The 27,009-nt window shown below is 31.7% G+C and overlaps 1 protein-coding gene across 2 annotated transcripts; it reads right to left on the bottom strand.

Moving 5' to 3' along the window:
* Positions 1-1,770: 1,770 nt before the first annotated feature.
* LOC132726842 (exportin-T-like) lies at positions 1,771-25,422 on the bottom strand. Of its 2 annotated transcripts, none has more exons than XM_060712218.1 (26): positions 25,339-25,422; positions 23,742-23,842; positions 23,227-23,312; positions 22,600-22,656; positions 22,179-22,248; positions 20,801-21,013; positions 20,312-20,395; positions 19,675-19,944; positions 19,087-19,166; positions 18,493-18,685; positions 18,119-18,181; positions 17,378-17,449; positions 16,756-16,884; positions 15,992-16,060; positions 14,451-14,570; positions 14,090-14,184; positions 13,444-13,609; positions 12,920-13,062; positions 12,206-12,491; positions 11,253-11,442; positions 10,557-10,624; positions 9,869-9,917; positions 9,206-9,321; positions 8,826-8,873; positions 8,222-8,347; positions 1,771-7,749 (listed from the first exon to the last, which is right to left on the bottom strand). In XM_060712218.1, exons 2-26 carry the CDS (start codon positions 23,799-23,801, stop codon positions 7,723-7,725), a joined length of 2,880 nt encoding a protein of 959 aa, XP_060568201.1. In that variant the 5' UTR covers positions 23,802-23,842; positions 25,339-25,422; the 3' UTR covers positions 1,771-7,722. The 2 variants fall into 2 exon arrangements, with proteins under 2 accessions (XP_060568201.1, XP_060568200.1); XM_060712217.1 differs by lacking the exon at positions 25,339-25,422 and adding an exon at positions 25,069-25,255.
* Between the last annotated feature and the right edge of the window lie 1,587 nt (positions 25,423-27,009).

The raw sequence follows: 27,009 nt of genomic DNA, 5'->3' as shown, positions 1-27,009 counted from the left end.
TTATATATAAATATAGATGAAAGATTAACGAGTCAAACGATATTTCTGTAGACCAGGAAATATCAATTTTCTTCAGAATTTTAAACATTGGGTCAGCAAAAAGTTAGTATGACTCGCGGAGGACATTTATTCCGAGATGAACAGATTAAGAGATCAGATGTAAATTAATTAATGAATAATTACAAGTTTAGAAACATGCATGATTTTTCCACAGGACATGGACAATTCATGTCATTTAGATTATTTATATATTTATGCAATCAGGTACAATTTACAGTTGTGCATGTATATATTTAAGTGAGAAACTTAATGCACAAGTATGGGAATCGAAAGAAAAGAACATTTTCTGTTCAACATTTCCTCTCCGCAATTTTGCATTACTATGTTATTAAAACATAATTATGATTTTTTATTCTTATTTTAGCGCTTAATAATTAAACTGTATCTCTTGGTTAAACCTTATAGTTCAATTAATATTTTAATATGCGAAGGACCACATTCACAATGTCAGTATGGAACGTCGAGATCGTATGATTTCGGCAACATCTCTACACAGAAAGCCAGTCTGCCAGAAATATACTTACTAAGTACCATATACCAAATCAGAATTAAAAAGCACGTGCACATAGGTAAATGCATGCGATTATTTCCACCCAAAAGAAGAGGCCTTTTCATTTCTACGTTAGCGGTATGATATGATTACTAGAATGCATATGTGACCGAGGATCTGCGCTAATTGCAGCATTTCAAGCACGAGCGGGAACCTGGGTAGGACCAACGACGTTCCGTAAGCCTGCTGGGTAGCTTCCTCAAAGTCCCTCTTCAGCGGTGAATGGCATACGTATTTATTCTTGAAAGTTTTGGTCACAATGTCCGTGTCCTTAAACCCCCCCCACCCCCCACCCCCGAGGGATTATTGCAAAACACGGGATAACATCTTTGTTACTAAAGAACAGTAAGTGATGCTAAATGAAATAAATATAAGTGTAAAGAAACAGGTAAGTATTTTTTATAGATCATCAGTAATCAAAAATAGCTCGGCTGAGGTAAGTTTTCTAGTGATTATTTTTCTGTCCAGACGATTTAAATTATGCTTCATAGCCTACCGACCGCGGCAGTTCCGATGCTTTCTAAAAATGACAGCAGGAAACCAGTTCTTTTTCGTTAAAACATTCTCTTATATATTTTAAGACCTGAAAATTTACGTTGAACTGACAATGCGTATCGTTTGTTAAGTTTTCATCAACACTTTTACACAATAGTGTGTACGTTGTCATCGACAATTTGCAAATATTGTTTGAATGATCTCATAAAATACAAGTTAGACCAAACTAAATACATTTTTAGAAAGCATCGGAACTGCCGCGGTACGTTGATTTTTGTGGTCACATGACCAAAGTTGCTTACCCACGGTGAGTAATGCAGACTAGATGGGATATAGATAGAACAAAGCAATACAGATAAGTTGTAGTCTGCTTTCAACGTATTATGCAAGTTCAAAATCAGGAAAATATTTGAACACACTGGTCCTGCAGAATAATTAAAAAGGCCGATCATTTTGACAATACCACACATAAAATGCGTCAGTAGTCACACAGTAACCTCCCTTACTCCATATAGCAATCAATGTGCGCTTTTTTTAATACAATACTTATTTACTTGCATGTGCAATACAAGCCGTTTTCTTTATGCATGAAAACACCTATTTTAGCCCGATAATGCCAGAAAAAAAGGGATACTGGAACGTAGAAAAACAAAATAACAATTACAGAGCTTTTTCTGTTTTATTTCTTACTTGTTTTTCTTAAACAATCATTTTATTTATACTTCAAATCAGGTTATGCAAAAATAATATAAAGCTTAAATCAAGTCTGTGACTCACTGAAACAAAGAACATAGGAAATACAAATAGTACTATGTCCTGGCAGTGGTCAAAAACAAACAAGCTTTTAAATACCGAAGCATAGCTTTGTTAATATCCAACATGCATACACTTCACACAAACTTACAATGTATCAACAATTTGTAGAATGATAGTATACTGTTCCTTTAAATAAAGATCAAAATTCATGGTAAAGTATTTTAATTTTGTTATAAAATAGCATATTTTCCCTTGATAGTATCTGTACTGCCCTATACAGTTAATTATACAAGATGTTGTAGTTTTCCAGCAGTGCACATAACCTACAAATTGAATTGAATTCTTTTATGGCCATTCAATATTAAACAAGACAAGTGTTTTGAAAAAAAAAATCTTAATAGATAAGTTTGCTCAACTGTTTTCAGAAGAAACAAGAGCCATGTCAACATGGCCATCCCCCGCCGAATGACTGTTTGCTCATTGGAAGAATGTATATGTAGTAGAGCAGAATAATTCCATTTAAAGAGGTCTTTTGGTAATGAAAACTGATGGCTATAGTGATTACAGATTTGAAACCTATGTGAATACTGATGGCTGAAAATAACAAAGGGCAATAACTGAAAAATAATGCAGGGTAGGTTATCATTCTTGTGTGCTGCATCCCTCCTCAGTAAAATCTATCCACCTATGAAGTTTCAAGTTGATACCTCAAATACTTTGTGAGAAAAAAATTGAATTGAAAAATTAAGTATGAAAAATAACAAAGGGCAATAACTCAAAAATTATAAAAGGTAGAGTTATCATTCTTGTGCAGTGCACATCTCCTGAGTGAGATCTATGCACTTATGAAGTTTCATTTTGATATCTCAAAGGCTTTTTGAGTTATGCTCTGGACAAAAATTAATTTTGAAAAATAACAAGGGCAATAACTCAAAAATAATGCAGGGTAGAGTTATCATTCTTAAGCACTGCACTCCTCCTCAATGAGATCCATCCACCTTTGAAGTTTCAAGTTGATACCTCAAATACTTTTTGAGATTAGCTCTGGACAAAATAGCATGAAAAAAAACAAAGGGCAATAACTCAAAAATTGTATAGGGAAGAGTTATCATTCTTGCGCACAACATTCCTCCTCAATAAGATCTATCCACCTATGACATTTCATGTTGATATCTCAAACACTTTTTGAGTTATGCTCCACTCAGGTGAAAAATTAGGTATGAAAAATAACAAAGGCCAATAACTCAAAAATTATGAAAGGTAGAGTTATTATTGTGTAGAGTTATCATTCTTGTGCACTGCACACCTCCTGAGTGAGATCTATGCACCTATGAAGTTTCATGTTAATATCTCATAGGCTTTTGGAGTTATGCTCTGGACAAAAATCAATTTTGAAAAATAACAAAGGGCAATAACTCAAAAATCATGCAAGGTAGAGTTATCATTCTTGTGCACTGCACTCCTCCTCAATGAGGTTTATCCACCTATGAAGTTTCAAGTTGATAACTCAAATACTTTTAGAGATATGCTCCGGACAAAAATGTCGGACGGAAGGACGGACGGACGGACGGACGGAGACTATTTCTATATCCTCCGCCGAAAATTTTCGGCGGGGGATAACAAGCTGGTGGAGTTAATAAGACTGTTTTTTTTTACCTTTGTGCACTAGCAGTGACAGTAACTGCCTTTTACCACCAGCACGAAGCCAGGCCAGTCTGTTCACCAGTGCTTTTTCGACAAAACTCTACAATTTTAATAGCTTCTTTAAATTCTGGTACTTTAATACTGAAATCCTTTAAATTAAAGATGAACAGTTTTAATTTCAAAACATGTTAAAATGTTAACTAAACAAATGAGTCAGGATAAAGTTAGCAGACATATGAAGATAAACATTGTATAATGAAAATATATAACAAGATAAAAGATGTTTAAAACAGTTGGGGTGTCAAGTTTTAATATTATTCAATATTTTTAATATTATATAAATATTTTCATTATATATCTTTTTCTTTATAACATTTGTGAAGTTTCATGAAAACCTATTACAACACTACATATGACAAACATTTAATTGCACTTGTTTAAAACAATTCAAATATTGCTAAGAATTACAGAATAATAACTACATTTGACCACAATTACCCTCTGACCAAATTCAAATATAAATTCCATATTTCAAAAAAAAAATTTCATTCTTTTATTTATAATGCAAAACCTGTAACAAAGAGAGTAGAGGTGGTATTTTAACTTCCTTGCCTGCCTCTCAACTTTAGGGTCACTGATCCGAGACCTACTAGGGTCACCACCATGTTTCCTCAATTTAATACCAGGTTCATTCAAAGAATCAGAATAAAAGTGATTACAATAAACTTCAGCCTGTCCACATAACCTAGCAAATATATACACACTTTACCTTAACTACATGTATTAAGTAATCTCGAGCGTTTTTATACCAACACCACTTGCAGACTGTTCACAAACTTGTAATTTAGCTTCAGAAGTACAGGAATGTCCAAAGTAAAATTTACAGCAATAATAATCATTGAATTATTCCCCATCTAAATTAAAGTACATCACTTCAACAGAAAGCCATCAGTGAAAGGTAACAAAAAATTTTTTCTTCATTCTTTTCTTAACAATTCTCGCAATCCAAAGGACTCCATTTTCCTTTTTTTCTCCCCTAGTTCATTAAAAAAACCCAACAAATTATAGATTTAGTAAAAGATATAGATTTTAAAACAGATGAATTTGTTGCATATAAAATCAAAAGAAATCGCTGTTTAACAAATAATTTAGCTCACTGGCAGCTGTTGAGAACAAATACAAGTAAAGGCATTTCATTCTTCATAAAAAAAGCAGCTTACATGTATATACAAAATCCATAGCTGTAAAATTAATAACATCAAATGTTACGATTCATTTTGTTTATTTTGTTCATTTGGAAAAAAACAACAACATATTTCATTATCAAATCTTTCATATCAGGTAATTTTTATCTGTCAAATAAACAAAAGACTTATTTTAATCAAAGTATACAAAATTGTTGTTTAAATTTTGAAAAATAAAAATTCCAATATATCTGTATGAAGAAAATATGTTGTATGTTTCCTTAAACGCAAATGGCACATGCAAAAAATCATTTATAAAATGTTAAAACAGCAGCATAATATTTTGTTCCAGAATATTTTATCCTGTTTAAAGTACAATATTCATGTATATAAAATTACAGGAACGTTTTATGTAACAACTCTTTCAAGATTCAAACAAAAGATTGTGGAGACAAAAATTTTACTATTTTTTAAATTGTATGAAAATATTTTTTATACCTTTTAAACAAAGGGAAGTAAATCATGTTAACAAATTGGATGAAAAAATGAAAATAAATTTTTTCCAGCCAAACAAAAAGCCACCAAAATGATCAATATTTGTATTATATACACACATATGTTGTGCATAAATGTTGTATGTTTATAAAATTTCTTTCTGACCTTTATAAAGTGTTTCGGACAAAGGTGCCTTTAGACATTACACATGTCTGAAAACAGAATTTATTTTGAAATGCAATGAACAAGTCAAGTCTTAACAAAAAAAAAATTAAAAGAAGAAATAAAATTGAAAGTTCATAAAAAGTTAAATTACATATTTACAAATATGATACATCTGTAAGGTCTATATTTTACAATATATACATTGGGGTTATTTTACACTTTGTTAAAGTTATCGTACATACCTGTACTCATACACAAACTGTTCTTGTTAAGTAAAAAAAGATTAGAAAACACGAAATATATAAAGTTTGCTGTTGTGAGATATGGGACATATCACACTTAAAAATGAGAATTTTCTGAAGTAAGAAAATGACAAACAAGTCATTGTTTGAATTTAAATATGTTCAATACACCTTTTTACTTTACATATATTGTCGAATAAATGCCTCAGTTTATAATTGGAGGTGCGTTCATTAGAGAGTATACAATCTTTAGCACTTAACTTCATCAAGTTGGCACAGAACTATTATAAAACAATACTAAATATAAAATACACTACGAGCTTTCATCACGAAACCTTAACTCTGAATATCACGAATAGATAAATGGACTGGTCAGTTATTCAATCTGGACAAAACCATTTTATAACTTTTATTTTAAAGAAAATTTAAAATTATGTACAGACTGAATAGCAAACAGTGCAGACCATGATAAGACAGCATGGATGTTCCAGCTGATCTTGGCATAGCTAAGATCAGTTTGCCGCCAGGCTAAGGGTTAAGTAATGACTTCACGTCTTAAAAACTTTGTATGTTACGAAAATACTGGAAGAATCTCTGCAAAAGCACTATATCATCATATGGCAGTGTTAATATTCTATTTTAACATTAATTAAAGATTAATATTTTGCACTTATAAATTTAGGACAATTTGAAGTGTTCTAAACAGAAAATAAATATTGTCCGGTATATAAATCAAGTAATTTAAGCCAGTAACACTGGCACTTAATTTTCTACAAATTGAAACACCCTACAAATACTGTGTGTACAATAATCCTTTTTTTAGCAGTGGAAATGAATTTTGAATAATCAATATATTTCTGAAATAATTTTTTCCCATTTCAGATTTATTTGGAAATTTATTCTTTCTACTAGAGGTGAGTTACCCTAAATTATTACAATCATCTTTCAAAATTCCTTTTTTTTACAAAATAATTCATTCATGCATGTATCTATCAAGATGTAAAAGAAATCAACAACATATAAATAAATGCTTACATAAAGCTTAACATACTATGATTTACTCATCATCATATATAATTGGGAATAATTTCAATGGAGTTAATCAATTTGTGAAAATCAAATGAAACATTTAGTGTATTAATTTTTTTAGTATGTATATTTTACAATATACACAAGGTCAAAAAATTGCTCCCCTAACATTACAATGTCTAATCTAATCTAATCTAATCATGTTGATAACAGGAAATTTTAAGATTTTCTAGCACTAGATGCAAAGGCTCACGATTTCAGCCCTTAACCTCCTAAATTTGTATAATGGACTTTCCCAGCTTTGAATTTGAAACAGTCCATTCAAAAATATAAAAATAGCAAATGTTGAGCTAACAACAATATAGAGCCTGGTCAGACTGCACCAAAAAACTTTTATTAAATACTTACATGTATATATGTAAATATCTCAAAAATCTTGTTAATCTTTTGTTCCTTTTTGCATATACAAAAGTTATGGTGTTTTATCATAAACTTCATTATAAATGAATAACCTTAACATCCATACAACATCTGGTTCTCCCCATGCATAAAACATAAATGCCCGACGTGAAGAATAAGTTACTAAGCCCATAGTGCAAATGCTAATGTGTATATATCCTTTGTAATCACTTTGTCAAAAAGTAGTACCCGTTTTACAGCCATTTCAAATACTATCAGAACACGAAGCTTTATAAATTAACATTTACTTCTTACACGAAAAACATTCACTCTTAAATGTTATATCTTTTCAACATTTACTTCTTACACGAAAAACATTCACTCTTAAATGTTATATCTTTTCAACATTTACTTCTTACACGAAAAAGCATTCACTCTTTAAATTTTCTATCTTTTTATAAACAACTATGCCAAACAAGCCTTTTCACACATTTGAACAGTAATAAATTTTTAGCAAAACTCATACAATTAAACATTTCATTTCTGTTGACTGTCTCACAGCTTGCAGTCATTCTCTCATTATAAAATTCATTAAATATTTATATATATTTCTAGGCTATCTCATTGGTTCAAAGTTTATCACTGTACAGGTGTATTTTTTTATTGTAGTTCACCTACTGGGAACGTAGGTGCATCACCGGGGTCATGACTTCGCCTTCGTGAAAAATGACTGAAAAATAAATATATATTAATGCTTAATAATTAATGACATATAATGAATATAATAAAGAAATGAATTGGAGTTTTAACAAATGAAACATCGTATGGACAACATCTGCTTAGAAATAACAGCACATGTGACTAGTCACATAGCACTTCAAAGAGTTCAGATAGACGACTATCTCAATAACTTTCTTTTTACTGTTGTTGTTTCTTTGTTTTTCCTTGGAAAAAAGCCAAAACTGATCAACCCTTATCTTTCTTAAATAGTTTTGTTCAATTTCCACTTTTGGAAGTGTTTATCAGGAATATCAAACTGAAAACTTGAGTTAGTAGGCCAACAGTATTGAGCTCAGTCAGACTGAAAGGAGATGAAAACTGGCCTGGCTCTATACTGGTGGCAAAGGCTAACCACTTTCGGTTCAAGAATGTTAAAGGTTAATATCTCATCAGCTATAATCAAGCACTGTGAAAAAAATTACCTTGAAATAATTCCTAAACAGTTTACTGTCTGATTTAAGAGCATCACAGAATTCTTGTGCTTGGTCAGGTGACAATCTGTGTGTAGGCAGATAGTCCCCCTGTAGAAAGTTAGTCAGCTCATCTCCCTGTAATGTATACATGTATTTATAATACTGCAATTTTGTATCATCGCTTTCCATTGGATAGTCATGATATTTTATAGTTTTATAAACATGGCTGCTGTCAATTTATGAAGAAATCTCACTTTTTTCTCTAAAAAAAGGAAGTTTGCTGTATTATTAATTTGATATAAATATTCCTGAAACTGCACAAGACCTAAAACTGTACATTAGTGTATGATTAAACACACATTCAAAGACAAAGTCCATTTCCTAACCATTCAAAGACAAAGTCTATTTCCTAACCATTCAAAGACAAAATCCATTTCCTAACCATTCAAAGACAAAGTCCATTTCCTAATCATTCAAAGACAAAGTCCATTTCCTAACCATTCAAAGACAAAGTCCACTTCCTAACCAAACAGGTTGAAATTGTACAAAGCATGACTGTAAAAGAGGACTTCTGTTTTTATAAATATAAAATAAACATGAATGTTGGTCTTACCCTCTGTTCTAAAACACACTTTAGACATAATGCTGCCTCACCAAGAGCCTACAATTAGAAAATAATTGTCTAAAAATAGAAAACCATCGTCTAAAAATAGAAAGGAACGTCTAAAAATAGAAAATATTCTTTAAACATTGAGAAGAATAGTTTTGTCTAACAAAAAAATAAGAGTTGTCTAAAAATAAGGAATAAAATTATCTTAATACAAATATGATTATCCCACAGCTACTACATAAAGAGATGTTAACATTAAAGTTCAGAAACTTGGGAAATTATGCAAACAACATAAAGATTATCACTTGTCCATAAAAGAAAAAAAAATTATATAAAAATAGTTCAGTGAGAGTATGCCACTTTAAAGTAATTATATAACATACCAATGAGGTTTGTGCATCTTTAAGATCAAACTCTGGTTTCATTGGGGCCATAAAACAAGCTGGAATAATGCTCTTGTAAATAAAGTCTGGAAAACCCTGTAAACCATCCTTGCCACCTGAAACAATAAATATATGTATAAACATATATGTATAAAATATCTACATTTAATCTGAAGTTCTTTAATTCAGAAAACTTATTTTTCATTGCTCCTTGTGTAACATTAGTACTTAAGAAATCATAAGGTAAATTTCAAGCTTTACTGTTGCTTCTTTGGGCATTATTTCTTATGTATCAGAGAAGAACCAAAAACCTTTCATAAGCTTACTGGATAGTTTCCTAACATGAAAGTATTTGAAGTCTTTCACAGGATTGAAGTCAGTGACTAAAACCAGTCACCCAAAGAGGCCCTTAAAATCTATATGCATAACAGAGGTGCCTTACACCTTAATTTGCTGTATTTTTTACATGAAGCTTTGTCCAGCTTTCATTTTTTAAACTGTCCATTATAAATTTTTGTGATTTCAAGAACAAATTATGTAGAGCCTGGTCAGACTGCTATGCTGTGCAGGCTGGGCTGGTTCTATACAGGTGGATACTTTCCTTTCCTGCAGAGTTAGGGGGTTAATTCAAGTTTCTATTTAGTAAACTATTAAAGTACTCACCCCAAGATGCTACAAGCCTTTTCAATATATTGAAACATGTCTTCTGACTCTGAAATAAGCAAAGAAATAACGAAACTTCAATATAAATAGTAACTGATATGAAAACATAATGTGAACTCATTAATCTTTCAATAAACCAAGTGTGATGAAGATTCAATGAATGGTCCATGAAAAGACATTTTCGGTTTGTACTTAATCTGTATCTCTTTAAAATGCTTTTTAATTGCAAATCGTTTTAAAGTAAACCTTGAAATATAGGACCATGGGCCACATTATTGTAAGCGCTGCCTCTCATCCCAGAGATAATTGGTTCGAGCCCTAATCAGGTCAAGACCATGTTTCTTCATATGACACAAGTACTGGTTGGTTCCAGGAAGCTGACTCGAAAGTGATTAATATAAGTTGCAAGATCTTGTTTCGCAATAGAGCTTAAATAAATATATTTAAACTTAAACAAATATAGGACCATCCAAAGATAATACAGACCAAGTTTAGTGAAAATCTATGTTAGAACTTTATGAATGAAGACCATTCATTGCTACAGAATATGTAAACATTTATGAATAATAGTCTAAGAAAAGATATTCCATTCCGAATTTTAAGTGAATCATTCTCTCTGACAGCTAAATGAAAACTTACAGGAAATATTCCAGTAAGTGAAACACGTAAATATTGCATATATACTTACAGAAGGATCAGGAAAATCTGTGGCACCTTGAACAATGGTTATCAATACCTGGTGTAGATTGTTTACTTCTGTAATACAAAAATATCAACTGTTAAAACTTTTTACTTGGTTTAAAAACCTGATACTAACCCTAGTTTTGTTGACTATAAACTACCAATCTTGTACTGATTCCATCAATACTACTAGTGCAGACCAAGATCAGCTGGTACATCTGTGCTGTCTGATCATTTTATTTTTTCACTAAAAATTAATTGTAGATTGAAAGATGGAAAAGACGACTTAATAAATTACGGTTAATGTATCCCAAAAACATTCAAATTCAAAGCCTTTTGGCATTTTTTTCTTGTAATTAAACATGAACATCTACAAAAGTTTATAAAACTAACATATAAAACACAAGTCCATATCACACATGTTGTTTTAGATCGTAAAAAAATGGCAACTGCAGCGTTCTCTAATGGAGAAAGACCTTTAATATTCTTTCTGTTAAATATTTCAAGCACCACTGGGCACCTGGACAGAACCACTATTCTTATTTATGCTAGCCGCACAACTTCCTCGCAACTCTTCACTGTAATGTAACTAACAAGTGTAAGCAAACATTTCAAGGAGAGACAGATATTTACCAAAATGCCAAGAACACTTTAAAAGATTTAAACTGTATTTTGTTAAAAACTGTAATAAAATGAAGCGTACCCTGGTTTTTGAGCACATCAAGAACATCATGGCTGACTATAGTAGAGATAAATAGATAGTAGCTTTTCTGTAGAGAGCGTTTATCTGCTAGAGCAACCTGGTCAAGGTTGTCTGTGGGCTGGGCAAGCACCTGGAATATTGTACTGACCACTAGCATGAACACCTCTTGTAGGAATGGTGATATTGCACTCTGTAAATTTACATGAATACACAATTTACATGAATACACAATTTACATGAATACAAATTTTACATGAATAGGAAATCAACATGAATACATAATTTACATGAATACACAATTAACATGAATGCAAATTTTACATAAATAGAAAATCAACATGAATACATAATTTAATCAATACAAAATTTGGGTGAAATGCACAATTTATATAAATACACAAATGAAGAAAATATAAGAAATATACATCAATTTACAAATTTTACTTTAAAAGAAAATCATAAAATCTAGAATTTAATATAAACTTATCAATATGTAAATATGACAAAATCTGGCATAATAGACCAAAGATTAATCATCAAATGACACATGTTAGCATTTTATAAAATATAAAAATCATGGTTTGTTCATAACCATAATTGCCTGTGTGCTCTCTGGTGGTGCAAGTAAATGCACAAATCTCATTACAGAAGAAAATGCATTAAATCAGTGCTGTCCATTTTTTTAAGGGAAACAATGAAAACTTGAAAGTAACTGCCAGTAAAGCACTGTTGATTGTTTGACGTTTGAAAACCTTTCCATTTATCATGGTTTGACCGCAGAGTAGCAGTCGTAAATTCTGCAGTCGTTAGTGATTATGACTTTTGCCTAGAATTTGCTGCCAGAGAACTGATACAATGTGAAACCAGATCAAACAGTATATTTTACATTCTTATACCTGATTATACAGAAAGATATACATACATAAAGAAACACTCGAAAAAGACAAATTTACCTTGAATTTCATAATCATCTGATTCATTAAAGGAATGAAATCATGCAGTTCCCTCGCGTCTGGCTGTTTAAGGAGATTTTCTAGTACAATAGGAACGAAAGGTAGAATCTCCTTCTCAAGACACACAACCATCCGGTGCATATACTGCCGTACACCGACAAGAATCAGTTGACGGTGAACCGGAACGGTGACAGATTGTATGAAGATCCGCAACAACTCTACGAAAACACCTTCACAACTGCAATTCTGCATGGTCTGTTGACCAGAAAACCCTTTACTGGCACGACTGTAATTCAAGGCAATAGTTAGTACATAGGTAGTCCATATCATATTGCAATATTTATTTTAGAACACTATTAGGATGGAAAATAACCATTTTTTTAACAAAATTATTACCCAGTACCTCAATGCATTTTATGGTGTTTATTTTCTTTTGTTCGGTTTAATTAAAAATTCTCACATTTAATGTTGGAAATATCCAGCTATACTAGCCAAGGATTACCACTGGTGCTTCTTGCTTCACATCAGCAAACAACTAGGCAACAAGGTCAAGAGTTTACTGACCCATCCACAAGCCAATTGGAAAACATCTCCCAACAATTTCAATTTCAATAATAACTTAAATATACTCATATTTTTTACACCAAATTTGACCAAAAAAAAAGCTTTATAAATTTATCAAATAAAATATGAAAACTCGATGGGGCAACTTACCTGGCAAGAGCCATAGCATTGTTAATACTCTGTGCGTATGCTAGTTGCCTGTTCTCGTCTTTTTCTGCAATCATTTTTTCCATCAGCAAAGAAAACTTGGCAGCTATTGGTGCTAGGACCTGTTTCATCAGTGTTGACTTTTTCTGCAAGTTGTAAATATTTATTATTATAAATAAACGTCATAGTAAAAAGGAATATTGAATTTGTCAAAGAAATATGTTTGATAAAATTCATTTTGCTCTCAATACACTTCCATCAATACAATCAATGTCAATTTAGACATGCAGGTCAATTATTCTTCTGCCTTTAAACTATTTACCTCTAAGCCTCAATGAGTGTGCATCAAGTTTTGATCACTACTCTACATGGCAATGACAAAAATAATTCCCGTGAAGAAAAAACAAAAAAAAAACTTTTTTTAAACTGAAGCATTTGTATTCTTTTGGATTAAACTTTATCAAGATTTACTTCATGAAATTTTCTTATGAGCCTTATCAACCAACATTATTTTCAAACAAACTGACCTCTGGTGGGAAGTTACTTGACACTATAAGACTTCCTGCAGTCTCGTACACAAACAGCTGATCCTCGTTGCTAAGCAGGTGCTGGTACCCGTTGTCAGGTGTATTTAGCACAAGTAGGTCACCAATCCTCTTAAATATGTCATCTATATAATTGTTGATTTGTCCTCTGAAAATACACCAAAAACATAAATGAAGTTATCAACAGATATAGTGAGCAAGATAGACAAAATTCAAGAGGTTGAAAAATAAAACATAAGAAATTTCATACAATTGCCCTTCTACTATTTCAATCAATAAAGTGGTTTGCTTAAACTTTGTTTTAATTCTATAACTTAACCAATTTCCCAGTGGCTTGACCAATGATATTTCATCAAGTCTGCAAATAAACAATTTTTTGTTGTTGCTATATTCCATAATGACTTATAAGTCAATTGTTTCAAAAAACAGTACAGAAAAGCCATATATATTCTTTTTTACTGAGAGGTATTGCTCTACAAAGGTTGAATTTTTTGGGAAAACAGGAAAACGGGTGTTGTATAAAGAAGCTAGCCACTCTACTGAGCTAAGAATGTATATAAAATACTTTTTTCCAACTCATCAAGCTTACTATTTTGATAAAATAAAACTGTAGTTTATGTCAACTTACTTGAGGCCCTTGACAAATCTTGAGAAAAGATAAGACGCTCTGCTCCTGACCTGAGCAGATCTGTGATGAAAACCTCGTTCATCCATAAATGCCATCTGCAAAACAAACATCGTATTAACATCTTTTAAACAAGTTTCTTTGACTCCATACCTTCTTAACCTTTCACTTCTTGAACAGTAAGTAATTAGCCTTTCCCACCAGTATAAAGCCAGAGCCTGCAAATACAGTCTAAGCTTTATACAGTTGGTAGCTCATTTATCTTTTGGACAAGCAATATCATAATAAACTAAGAATAATTTTTTTTTAGAAACAACATGTATCATATCTTAACTGTTTTCTAAATCCGTACATCAAAACTCACCAAAACATCTGGTATATGTTGGGGTTCACACTGGAAGAACTTCTCGTATCTGACAACCGACTCGAAGAAATGAAGCATGACAATCATGTGACCTTGAAAGCTAACACGACTGGTTATCAGCTGAAAATGACCAAGATAAAACTTTTCGTTTCAGATATACCGAAACTAGAAATGTGTCATCATGCCACGGATGCCCCCGCATGCAGCCAAAATTTCAGATGGTGCATTAATTTTTTTTTTTCATTTTAAGTTCAAAGCCCTTAAAACTTTTCAATGTTAACACAAACCATTTCCATACAACGTTCAAGGCACTGAAATTATTCAGTCTTAACCTTTAGAAAAAGCATATTGCATATTTGTAGCCAAAATAATGGCTAAAAGAATGAGTGCTGAAACTGAAAGTTCAAAATTTTTCCAACATTCAGGAAAGATAAGTTTGTCTAAAATCATTGAACCATGACCAAATTCAAACTTAAACTGCTTATTCCTAAGATGTATCTATATTATTTTCAAAGTGAAAGGGACATAACTCTGCCAAAAATCCATCAAACCATGACCAAATTCCAACTTGACCTGCCCATTCCTTTGACATATCCATATGTCAAATTAAAATTGAATATGTAACACTGTTAGGTAGATAATGAACAGAAACTGTAAATTTCATATTATTTTCAAAGTGAAAGGGGCATAACTCTGCCAAAAAATCATTGAACCATGACCAAATTTGAACTTGACCTGGGCATTCCAAAAACATATCCATATGCCAAATTCGAACTTGACCTGTATTTTCTCATGACATATCCATATGTCAAGTTTGAGTTGATTGTGTTGTACCGTTGGGGAGATAATGAACGGAAACTGAAAATTTAATATTATTTTCAAAGTAAAAGGGGCATAACTCTGCCAAAAATCATCGAACCATAACCAAATTCGAACTTGACCTGTATTTTCTCATAACATATCCATATGTCAAGTTTGAGTTGAATGTGTCCAACCGTTCTTGAGAATGAACGGAAACTGAAAATTTCATATTATTTTTCAAAGTAAAAGGGGCATAACTCTGCCAAAAAATCATCGAACCATGACCAAATTCGAACTTGACCTGTATTTTCTCATGACATATCCATATGTCAAATTTGAGTTGAATGTGCCCAACCGTTCTTAAGATAATGAACAGAAACTGATGATGACGGAATGACAGAATGACGGAAGGACGGAAGGACGGAAGGATGGAAGGACGGAAGGACGGAATGACGGAACAGGGTAACACTATATGCCCCGGCCATTACATGGCGGGGGCATAAAAAACAAACACCAGTCAAATATTTTAAAACAAGTTAACATATAACAAATATACTTAAAACTGTGATAAATCTATAAATTAATTTCATTCAGATTCATTTCTTGAGTTTGGAACCATTTCAATAACAAACATTTCTATTGGTTAATTTTCTGCCCGACATCATATTAAACCAATCAGTATATAGAGTTTTCCTGACTGGTTCCAAGCTTTTCCTAAATAGATTAGTAATAATACATACCAATCTCATCATTTCTTGTAACGCTGAGACTTTGACAGCATCTCCTGTGAAGTGTTGGCCTTGAGAACTCTGAAATTGAAGAACATGGGTAGACACAGAAGACTTGTAATTAAAGTATGCATGTAACATGCATTTTTTTGCATATCAGACAGGATTTTTTGTTGCTTTTCTCTTAATTTCCATAAACAGTAACCCTCGAGGTAGATATTCCAGTCTGATACAGCAGCTGGTGTTAAGATTATAACCCAACAAAGTTCAACACAACAGACCTTTCCAGTGCTTTATACAGTTATATGCAAATTGGCTAATCTGCTATTCCAATTGCTACACTACTATGAATACATAATCACTGACTAACCTGGTTAACAGAAAAGTAAACATTGCCTTAAATGTTTGAGCAGTTGACCTGGTAATCAATGCAAAGGGGCTAAATGTTTCGCTGCTAAAAACTGGAAAGATCAATTGGCTGCCAAATTTAAACATTTCAATAAAATGACAATAGTTCTAAGTTCATTTTTTTTTCTTTTTTTTTTATAATATTAAAAACTTCTTTCCTTTAAAAAACTTATGTTCTCACAAATTAGTTTAGCCTTCAGCAATAAAGTGGCATTTTAACCACAAATACAGTGTAGATGCAACATATCAAGAATATTAACATCTACTGTGTGCCAGACATTGCAGTCAGTTGAAGAATTAAACAAGTACTATCTTGAAAAGAAAGAAAAACTAATGCATTTATCTACAGAAATCACTTGCATACTTACTGGCATGGCTTCAGCTAAAGTATAGAGGAGTGTTATAGCCACTTCAATGTCCTTCAACTCCATATTCTCCCACTGTGATAGGGTATGTGTTACTATGTTATGTACAGTAATCAACACTAACTGCGAGTCCTGTGAGGAAAAAAAAACACATATAAAATTTTCAACCTTTACAAAGTAAACCACTTTACTGATGTCTTCTACATCATAAGAACAAAGCAAGACTCAATTCAAATTTTATACTGCTGACTGCTTAAATTCATATTCTAAATTCAAAGCAGGCCAAATTGCATATTTTTAGGAAGGGTATATAAAATTTTATACAATATACTTCACAAATTTTATATATCACTATTATCAGGAAGGGCATATAAAATTCTACATAGTATTTTTCTTACACAAATTTTTTTACATATGCTTTTTATAAGAAAGGGCATATAAAATTCCATAAAGTATTTTTTCACTAATTTTACATATCCTTATTTTCAAAAAGAACATATAAACTTCTATACAATATGCTTCACAAATTTTACATTATGCTTCACAAATTTTACATATGCACATTATTAGAAAGGGCATTATGATTCATAAATTTTACATATGCCTATTGTAAGGAAGTACATACCAATGATGCGAGGTTGGTGAAAATTGTCTTCAATTGTTTCCTGTATTCCATAAACATTGCTTCATCCTCACCCTACAAATGATAAAATGTCTATGAACTAAAATATGGCTATAAACTACAACATAGCTATGAACTTAATAATTAAGAGAAGTGACATAACTATTGATCTTAGTAAGTTTATTTCACACAAGAAAGCTAGCTAGCTGATTGCTAACAAAATTCTATCCTAGTTCTTACTTATACCTGAAACAAACTGTACCTCAGGCCACATAAAACTTATAAATCTAAAAACTTGCCACATAGATGTACAGAGTGTCGGTGCAACTTAAAACATCCCTGCAAATATAACATCACCTTAGTGCAGTATGGGGTTAACTTCTAATATAATTTAATAGGAGTTAACCTGTTACTGCACAAAGATGACGATACACAGTCAACTCACATCATCTAGACATCCTTACTTTTTTATCTCAACCTAATTTTGAAAGTCTCGACTTGTTCCCTTCTTCATCTACATGGAAGATGTTTATCTTAACTCATCTTTCTCAATGTTTTTCAGTAAACCAAATTTTCAGTCCCTAAAGATATTTTTCTAACTGTAGTCCTTTGTCAACTTTGTGATAACAAAGGTGACTATAGATAAATTTTTTAAAACCATTGATTTTTTTTAATTTAACAAAGCACAATAAAAGCTTGGGTATAATTTTTTGATATGAGAAATAGGAATCAAGAAATATGTACCTCATGTTCAAAATTGTAGGATTCATCAAATTTCATCTTCTTAATCAGGATGTATAGCAGAGTCTGAAAAGCAGTAAGTAAATGATTATAACTCATGTATGCTCTCAAATACGTAATCAATCCTAAACACAATAAAGAGTATTATCTGAAGTTTTATGCTACCTTTTATGCAAATAAAATTGACTGAATCACAATAGGCTTTAGAAAAAGGAAAATCTAACATGATCAATGATTTCCTCCTTTTTTCCTCAACATCTGATGCCTTAACTCAGGGAATTTTAATGTGATAATCATCTTTTCATTTGTGCTTATTACATAATACTTGAAGCATAGGTCTGAAATCTCAGGGTGTGTTCAAACAGTAAAAAGGTTACCTCTATATTTTCTCTTTGTTTTGGAGTGACTGGGTCCATTTGTTTAAGCAGAGAGATATAATCAGTTGTGAACGTAGCAACCGCCCCTGACACGTCATCATCCTCGTCTCCAAGGAAACGAAACAACAGACTGACCTTGTTCTCAACAGCTGCCAGGGTTTCAGACGCCTTCTGCGCATCCACCTTTAACAGCCTGTAAAATATTCATTCAATTTAATTTGATAAATACCTTTTCTCTAAAATTCAACCATTCTATAATAATATCGCTCTAAAATTACCGAAATACCGCCCCAATTTCTTTTACATCAAATACATACAGTAAACTCTGGTTATAACAATATTCAAGGGACAGCCCAAATTATTCAAAAGTTTCTTAATCTTTTTTTACCTCTTGATCCCATTAAAAATATTTTTGGGGTTTATTTCATATAAGGGTTCATTTCAAATTCAATTCAAATGGTATTCTTAGCTATATATTAAATTTTGATCACTTTTACTTTGTAATTAAAGTGTAATACACACAAGTCGTTAATGTTTCTTGAACAGACACGAAAAATCAAACAAGAATTTCACAAACAAATATGGATTACTTACTTTTGCCATGAAGAAATCAGCTGTACACCCATACAGTTAATCAACTTGGCCATCTTTGCCAGAAAGTCCCCATCTTCATCCTATCAATCAAACTTACACAGTTAAAAAAGAATCCAACACATTTAATTTACAGTAAAATGATTCTTAAAACAATATTACGTCTTATTTCCAAGTCCAAACTTTTTTCTCTGGGCCTGTCTTGTGCGCAAGGGAAACATTACCTTTTTGTTTCAAAATTTTACCTTAATAGAAAAAGACCGGTTAAAAAAGTTTTTCACTTAATATTGAACATGGTATTTTGAATAAAATATAAAAATTATTCATAACAATAAATAATTGGATTTTAACATGTTGTACCAGGAATCTATGCAACTGCTGGTCGCATTGATTCAAACTCTGTCAGGGGCAAGCTGTTCTTTCCTTGAGCGAAAGTGTTTAAACTTATTGCTCAATACTTTGTGGTTCTAGGAATGGATTCAATTTTGTGCCTGTAAACTTACAGCTTCCAACACAATCAAACTTAACATAAATTCTGTATTTACTAAACCAAACAATATTAACCAATGCAATTTGAATAAAAATACTCACCTCAGAGAGGTTTAGTACTCCTATATTCTCTAGCACGTCTGTAAATGATTCCACTAGTTTTGTTTTGGCGACGGGATCCATTCCTTTACTAATGACTTCATGTATACAGTCACACGCGCTCTCTCTCAATAGAGGCATCGACATAAAGCGAATGATGACAGGTACAAATTTATCATTGGCTATAAGACTGATGTCTATCCACGAGATATATTTACCAACCACGTCCAGACACATACACACGATCTCTGGCTGAGAGCTGTTGTACTCATTCTGTAAACAATATAAATATTTTAATATTTTCACAAAAAAACTTTTTCTTCTGCTGATGTATAAACATATATAAAATGTATGTCAAGAATATAATAAGCAAAATCTTTTTCTCTATTAAACATTGGTTACTGATATGTGAAGTTAAATGCAAAAATTTAAGAAAGTGTTGCGCCAATGCTAATAACGGGATGACTAGGCCAGACACACTTTCTGGGAACATTACAACTTTTCTTCTACCTACACCAGTATTCCTATTTTCTTTAAACATTTTTACTTCTACACAAGTATAACTGAATAAAACAGACATTCCCACACTCAAAAAATACTTTTCCTTACAAAGGTAACATGTAAAAAAATATATATGTACCATAATTTGAAGCCATGACTCGGCCAACTGTAAAACACAATGATCTCTCATAGCATCCTTGATATTTGTGTTCCTGTCTGTCTCCTGTAAAGAAATAAACATATGCACAGTTTACTTAATGTAGCTTGCAGACCTGTAAAACACCTAAGTCTTGTGCCAACAGCCCTATGTTATTTTCAGACTGATTTTCCTTAGTCATTTTTTCCTGTTGAAATAACCACATCTTCAAGTTTAAAGTAGCACCTTGAAATATCATGTTGCTATGTATTAATACTCTACAGACAAAAAAACAGTGTTCAAATTATGTTGCGAACAATAAACCAACTGAAAGTCAGACGGTCGGACACAATGACCATAAAATTTAGTACAACAAATAGGAGAAAAAATTCACTGGATCACGCAATAAAAACCAATCAGCTGTTCCTAGTCTTTGAAAGGACCAAAAATTTGTTGATATTATAAAAACCAAAGAAATACCATAAAGCATACCTGTGGAGTATGGACGATCTCTCTGTCGACAACCTCAGAATCAATCTGGAGTAAAATTCTCAGATACATATCTACAGCCAGGTGACCAATGCTTAAACTCTGTAGAAGATCCGAGAAGAACCCCACCCATCTTGCGGGAAAGTCAACAACAAATGCAAGGGAGATAATTTGTGATACTTTGTTCCTCAGGAAATTCTTATCTTGCTGTTGTGCCTGCAAAAAAAGATCAACCTTAATAACAATGAAAATCTCATTATCTCATCTCATGAAGTCTATTTTATCTTTATGGTGGAAAACCTGGATATCATTATTGAAAAGAAATTAAAATATTTAAAGTTACATTTAATAAATTTCATAAAAAACTAAATAGCGACATTTCATTAATAAATTGGGTTTTATATCGACTCTACGTCTTATTTTGGTGTCCAAACAACCAAAATGAGTTTTATTAGCATAAAAATAGGTAACCTCATTGTGGCGAAACGGGAAGTACAATTTCTGTTTGCATGAGAAACTCCGCCTTCGGATCATCAGTACATCAATATTAAATCAACAAACATGACTATAAGTGGCAGTCCTAATTTAACGGTATATTTCTGCATTATAACGGATGTTTTCATACAAATTTAATCTTTTTACGAGATGATTACTTTTACTGAACCCCAGGTTTAGTGCACCGTGAAGCTTAAACGGTTAAAGTGTGTTTGCACAAGAAAATATCACATTTCCTGTGTTCCGGATAGCAACTATAAAACTGTGACGTAGCGCATACATGAGCTCATTATAGTCTTCATTTGCATGTTAAAATTCGTATACGAACTTTAGTGTTACCGTGGGGTTTCCCCGTTTAAAATCCTAATTTATGAACAATATTTGATGAGATTTACAACAAAACTTTTAAACAGGTTAATGAAACTGTAGAATGTTTGATTTTTAGGCCGACGGCAAAATATTTTTACATATTTATTTAATGTAACTTTAAGTATTTCAATCAAATTATAATTATAATTACTATTTCATGATTTTTAACAAAAGTAATCAATCAAATACCATTTCTATAAGGAGAATAGGGTTGGATACCAATAACCAGTACTTAGACAGTTAAGCCACATCATCGTTCCTGGACAGGTTGTCAAGCAGTTTACCAGTACTAGTTGCTTTCACTTTTGCAAGGAACTGATTACTTCTGTACAAGCAAAGGTACAGTAAGAATGACCGTAGAAAGAACTTCATGATCAATGATCTATTGAGCTAACCAGACAGCTTCTTTACCAAAATGTAGCATTGGCACAGTCCTTATACTGCGTAAGTAAGGAATTTAATGCATAGTTTAAAATGGTACCAAAATGTAAGGGGTAATATCAACAAATTGTCTTACCTGCAGCTGAAGAAGTGAACCGATCAGACTTTTTACTAATGCATGTTCCTCACGACTAGCTTCAGCATACCTGAAACATTCATTCACATTGAATTAAATATACATTTTACAAATGCAGTACAACTATTGACTGCTTTTTTTTTCATGATTAATACAATATAACAGCAAAAATTACACACATTTATATATATATATATATGTTTTATCTTGTACTATTTTTGGAACTTGTATTTGCTATTATTTATCATAAGATGAAATATATACAATGTATTTGAATCTAAATTGCTATCAAGAATTTTAACAACTGCAAATGAATCATATTTCGTTTTGAATATAATTAGGCACTGAATTTTTTTTTGTCAGGAATTGTCACAAATGCAGAAACTTTTTTTTTCTTAGAATAAAACTTTATCTTACTTACCTTGCTCTAAGGTAATACTCAATCACTTGCAGACAGAAAAACTTGACATGATCATTTCTGCAATGTATTAATATTTCATTTAGTATATCTTTTCTTTCTTTTCTTCTTTTCTTCTTTTTTTTTTGCATTAATTTATTTCAGGCAAGAATAGACACCTTAGCAGAACCACTGCTAGATGTAGCTAGCACGAAAGAATCCAAAGTCCATGGCAGGATTCAAACCTTCATGCAGCAGTGATCGGCAAGAGGCATTTGAAACATCATATAGTTTTAACATCAGAAAGCTTTAATAGCTGATAAGAATATTTGAGAAAATATGCAAAACATAAGTGGTGTAATATTTGTGTCTTTTGAGTCACATAGACCCACACTGAAACCGAAATTGACGCATTGTGATTTTACAGCTTCACTGGTAGACAAGAACTTTGTTGTCCCTCAATGTTTTATTTCAGGCACAATCAGAAACCAGAGTAGAACCACTGGCCTTTCATAGGCTAGTTGGATAGCTGTCTCATATGAAAGAATTCATCTGGCAGGATTAAAATTTAAATCCCACAGCAGTCACAAAGTCTCCACATGAAGTAAAATATTAGTAACATATGAAAAATGGTTGCTATAGTAACCTTACCCCTCATAGGACCCACTTGTGAGACCCTGTGCTGCAAGCTTCCATCCATCTACCGATGCCTTCAACTGCTCAAAGTACTGTAAAGCCTGAAAATTGATAAATAAATGAGATCATTCTTTTTGAATAAAAAATCTTTTTTCTTTGACTGCAAACAAACAGGGCAGTTTTGCACTATTACAATGGGCAAATAAAAGGACCCATTCCCTCCTTTTTTGCCAATTTCAATAAATATTCCTAAAACCTGAGTGAGAAAACCGTTTTGACTTGTTTCGTAAAGAAGTGACAGATTTTTTTGTCACTGACTATGAATAAAACTAAAAAGCCATGTATACGATAAGAGTTTTTCAACTCAATGTCTCAAGTTGCACAAAAATGCCAAGATGTTGTATAATCTTTTCCCAAGTTAAGTGATGGGCCTTTTCCAAAAACAGCTGAAAAATGCCCTGACAAACAATTGTGATGAATTTTAAGGAAACTTCAGAGGGATTGAAAAATTTACATAATAAAATACATACCCTTGTTTGTTGTTGGCGACTTGCCAATGGCTGTAATCCTTTTAGTGCTTCGTCATCCATTGTAAATATATAAAATTGTGCAGGATAATCTACACACCATGCTGCAAACAAGAAAGATAACTCAAAATGAAAGGAGTGCATTAACTTGAGTTTTTTTATGAGACATGCCTCAAAATTTCATTCTATCTACACAATATCTAAATCAATGAATAGTGAAAATTATAAAACCATTATCTTAAATGACAGATCCATAGAAATTGTAAATTGCCAGTCAATTTTCTAACCTCTCAAATTGTTTTAATCACTTGATTAGAATGGTTTCATTGACATTTTGACTAAGTTTTTGCTGTTGATTTTATTAGCTTTCAAGAGTAATTTGCGGTTTATTGGTGATTCAACACTTACATACAATATGTATATATTTAGAATATCATTTAACAAACTCTATGTAATTTAACACTCCATAAGGTGAATTCCCCAGAGCTATGTACAGAAAGTCTGGAAAATGGCTTTTAGCTAGGTTTTCGAATTTGTGTATAAACAGGTCTAAGATTTCATGATATTTACGGACAGTCTGTAAATTTTTGGACGATCCATAATTTTATAGATTTTTTTGTCTGTAAATTTACAGACATTAAGTAAGAAGATAGTAGAAGTTGCATTAAAATTTAAAACCGCAGGTTAAAATGAATAAGGTTAGGTATTATATGATTAAATGTAACAGTATGCTAAGATTCAGAACAGTTTGATGACTTTCAATTTTCACTTTTAACAAAAATTTCAAAATCATCATACAAAGATGAAACCCACCCCATTACCTTTGTAAATATAAACAATCAATAAAACAACTTGTCTTAAGCTGCGGATTTTATTGTAAAACTAAAAACAGCAAATTTCACATTGAATATCTGTAAATTTATGGATTGGAAATTCTTTAAATTTCTAGACTGTCCATAAATTTACGGACAGTCCATAAATATCATGAAATCCTAGACCTGATAAATATGCAACAAATATTTAAACGATATTACATCATGTTTCAATCCAAATTAATAAAAATATATTTAATATATAGTTGGTCGAGATGTTATGGGGTGAATCGTCAGTAAAGCGAATTGATATAATACAGTCCCTTAGCTGGGTATGTCACGGCCTGGGCACACTGGAAAATGGTAAATATTTATTAACAATCCATAGTCACATCTGGGAGCCACATCACTAATTAAGTAAACCCGATCTATTATATCTACAACCCTGGGCAACGCATTTGTATCCAAACGAAGCTGGCACTCATTACACTACTTGACATGGTCCAATCTAAATATACCTGGATGAACAAATGTGTTTCGCTGGCACATCATTTCAAAGCTGTGAACCAATGCCATATTTTATAATCTAACTCCTTTCTGTTGTGTCATTTTTTCACAATTTTTTTATTTAAATTTCATTTTAAAGTGTTTAGTCTTTAGACATTTAAATCTGCACTAACTTCTTGAACATTTTACACTCATTTCATATATAGATATGTATTATCATAATATTGAGGCAAATGTTTTATATGGGTACTACATATTTCTTTCAATTTCATCATCATTACCTTTGATAAACAAACAAAATTTCAACTTTTCAAGCCACGTTTCGTCATTTTCAGTTTAACCGGAAGTTTCCAGTTACAGACTGGTTTGTTTGTAGTTTCGTACAATTAATTTTCGGAATACCTTGTTTTAGTATCAATTATTTTCGAGACAATAGGGAAAAACGATAGCTACTAAATAGTCCTGAACACAGGTGTTCGGCGCGTTGATTGGTCACTACTCCCCCCTTATCAACTCTACAACCCTTCTTCCTCTCAAAACATGTAAACTGCAGTATTTTTCATTTGAAATGTTTTTTTTTTTTTTGTTATATGCTTTTAATTGGGTTTGCCTAAAATACGAAAGTGAGATTTTTGACGAAAGTGAGCGAAAGTGAGCGAAAGTGACTTTTAAAATATTAATTGTAACGTTTTAATAGACTTAAACAATAAAATTGCAGTTTGTAGACGTATATTATTAGAAATTACTTATATTTATTATAAAAACTAATCATAATGATGATTTATTCGGTTTTTATTTGCATAATTTATATACACAAATTCTTATATCTTCCTTTCGCTTACATTGAAAAATACGAAAGTGACTTATAAAATATAAAATATACCGTTTAAATTGAAATTATTTATACTATTATTGTACAAAGTGGACGTATAATATCAGAAAATGATAATATTTACTTTCAAAGATAATCATTATGATGATTAAATCGCCATTTATACTATACACAAGTTATATTCAGAGATCTTCCTTTCGCTCGCATTGAAAAATACGAAAGTGGCTTACAAAATATCAACTATACTGTTTAAATTGAATGTATTACTAATATTGCAATTAATTTGTAGACGTACAATATCAGAAGTCAATTATATTTATTTTTAAACATAATCATTATGATGATTTAACCGCCCTTTATTTGCATTACACAAGTTAAAAGATCTTCCTTTCCCTCACATTGAAAAATACGAAAGTGACTTCAAAAATGTCAAATATAGCGCTGAAAGACGCATGTTTTCAGAAATGATTAAAATATATATATATATAAATAATCATTATGATGATTTAATATCCATGTATTTTCATAATTGCTGTATACCTGTTCTGATATCTTACTTTTGCCCACATTGAACAATACGAAAGTGACTTAATCGGACGAAAGTCAATGTCAATATTCACGATATTAATGTTTTTTATAATAAAAAAATAAATGAGTCATTTTCATTATTATTCATGTTTTCTTGGTGATTGTCCTATAACTGATGATGAAAATGACTAGCACAAAATATAAAAAAAATCCTAACTTATAAAAAGATTGAACTTTACCGATATATATAGTACGATATTTATAGAAAATTCCGTGGATTACTTATTTCCTTTTTTCATAGTGAAATATTATTTTAACAATGATGGGAAATTCTAAATTATTTTTCAAATTAACATGTACATTGCTCATCTACACCTGGATGAGCATAATAACTGCCACTTTAATCCGTGCAAGATATCTATGGTGGTGCAGAAGAAAGGTTAATTCAATTGTCCACTCAATAAACAACCGGGCAAGTGTCATCAGTTACATACCTATGATTGGATTATAATAATACTTTAGTGGGATTAAAGCGTCATGCGGTCACCTTCGTGTGTACTATCAATTAAAGTGGATGCGAAAATGATATGAC

The sequence above is a fragment of the Ruditapes philippinarum genome, unplaced genomic scaffold (genome assembly GCF_026571515.1).
Source record: "Ruditapes philippinarum isolate M1 unplaced genomic scaffold, ASM2657151v2 ctg651_1_1_1_1, whole genome shotgun sequence".
Taxonomy (NCBI): domain Eukaryota; kingdom Metazoa; phylum Mollusca; class Bivalvia; order Venerida; family Veneridae; genus Ruditapes; species Ruditapes philippinarum.
This window is presented reverse-complemented; position numbering and strand designations above follow the sequence as displayed.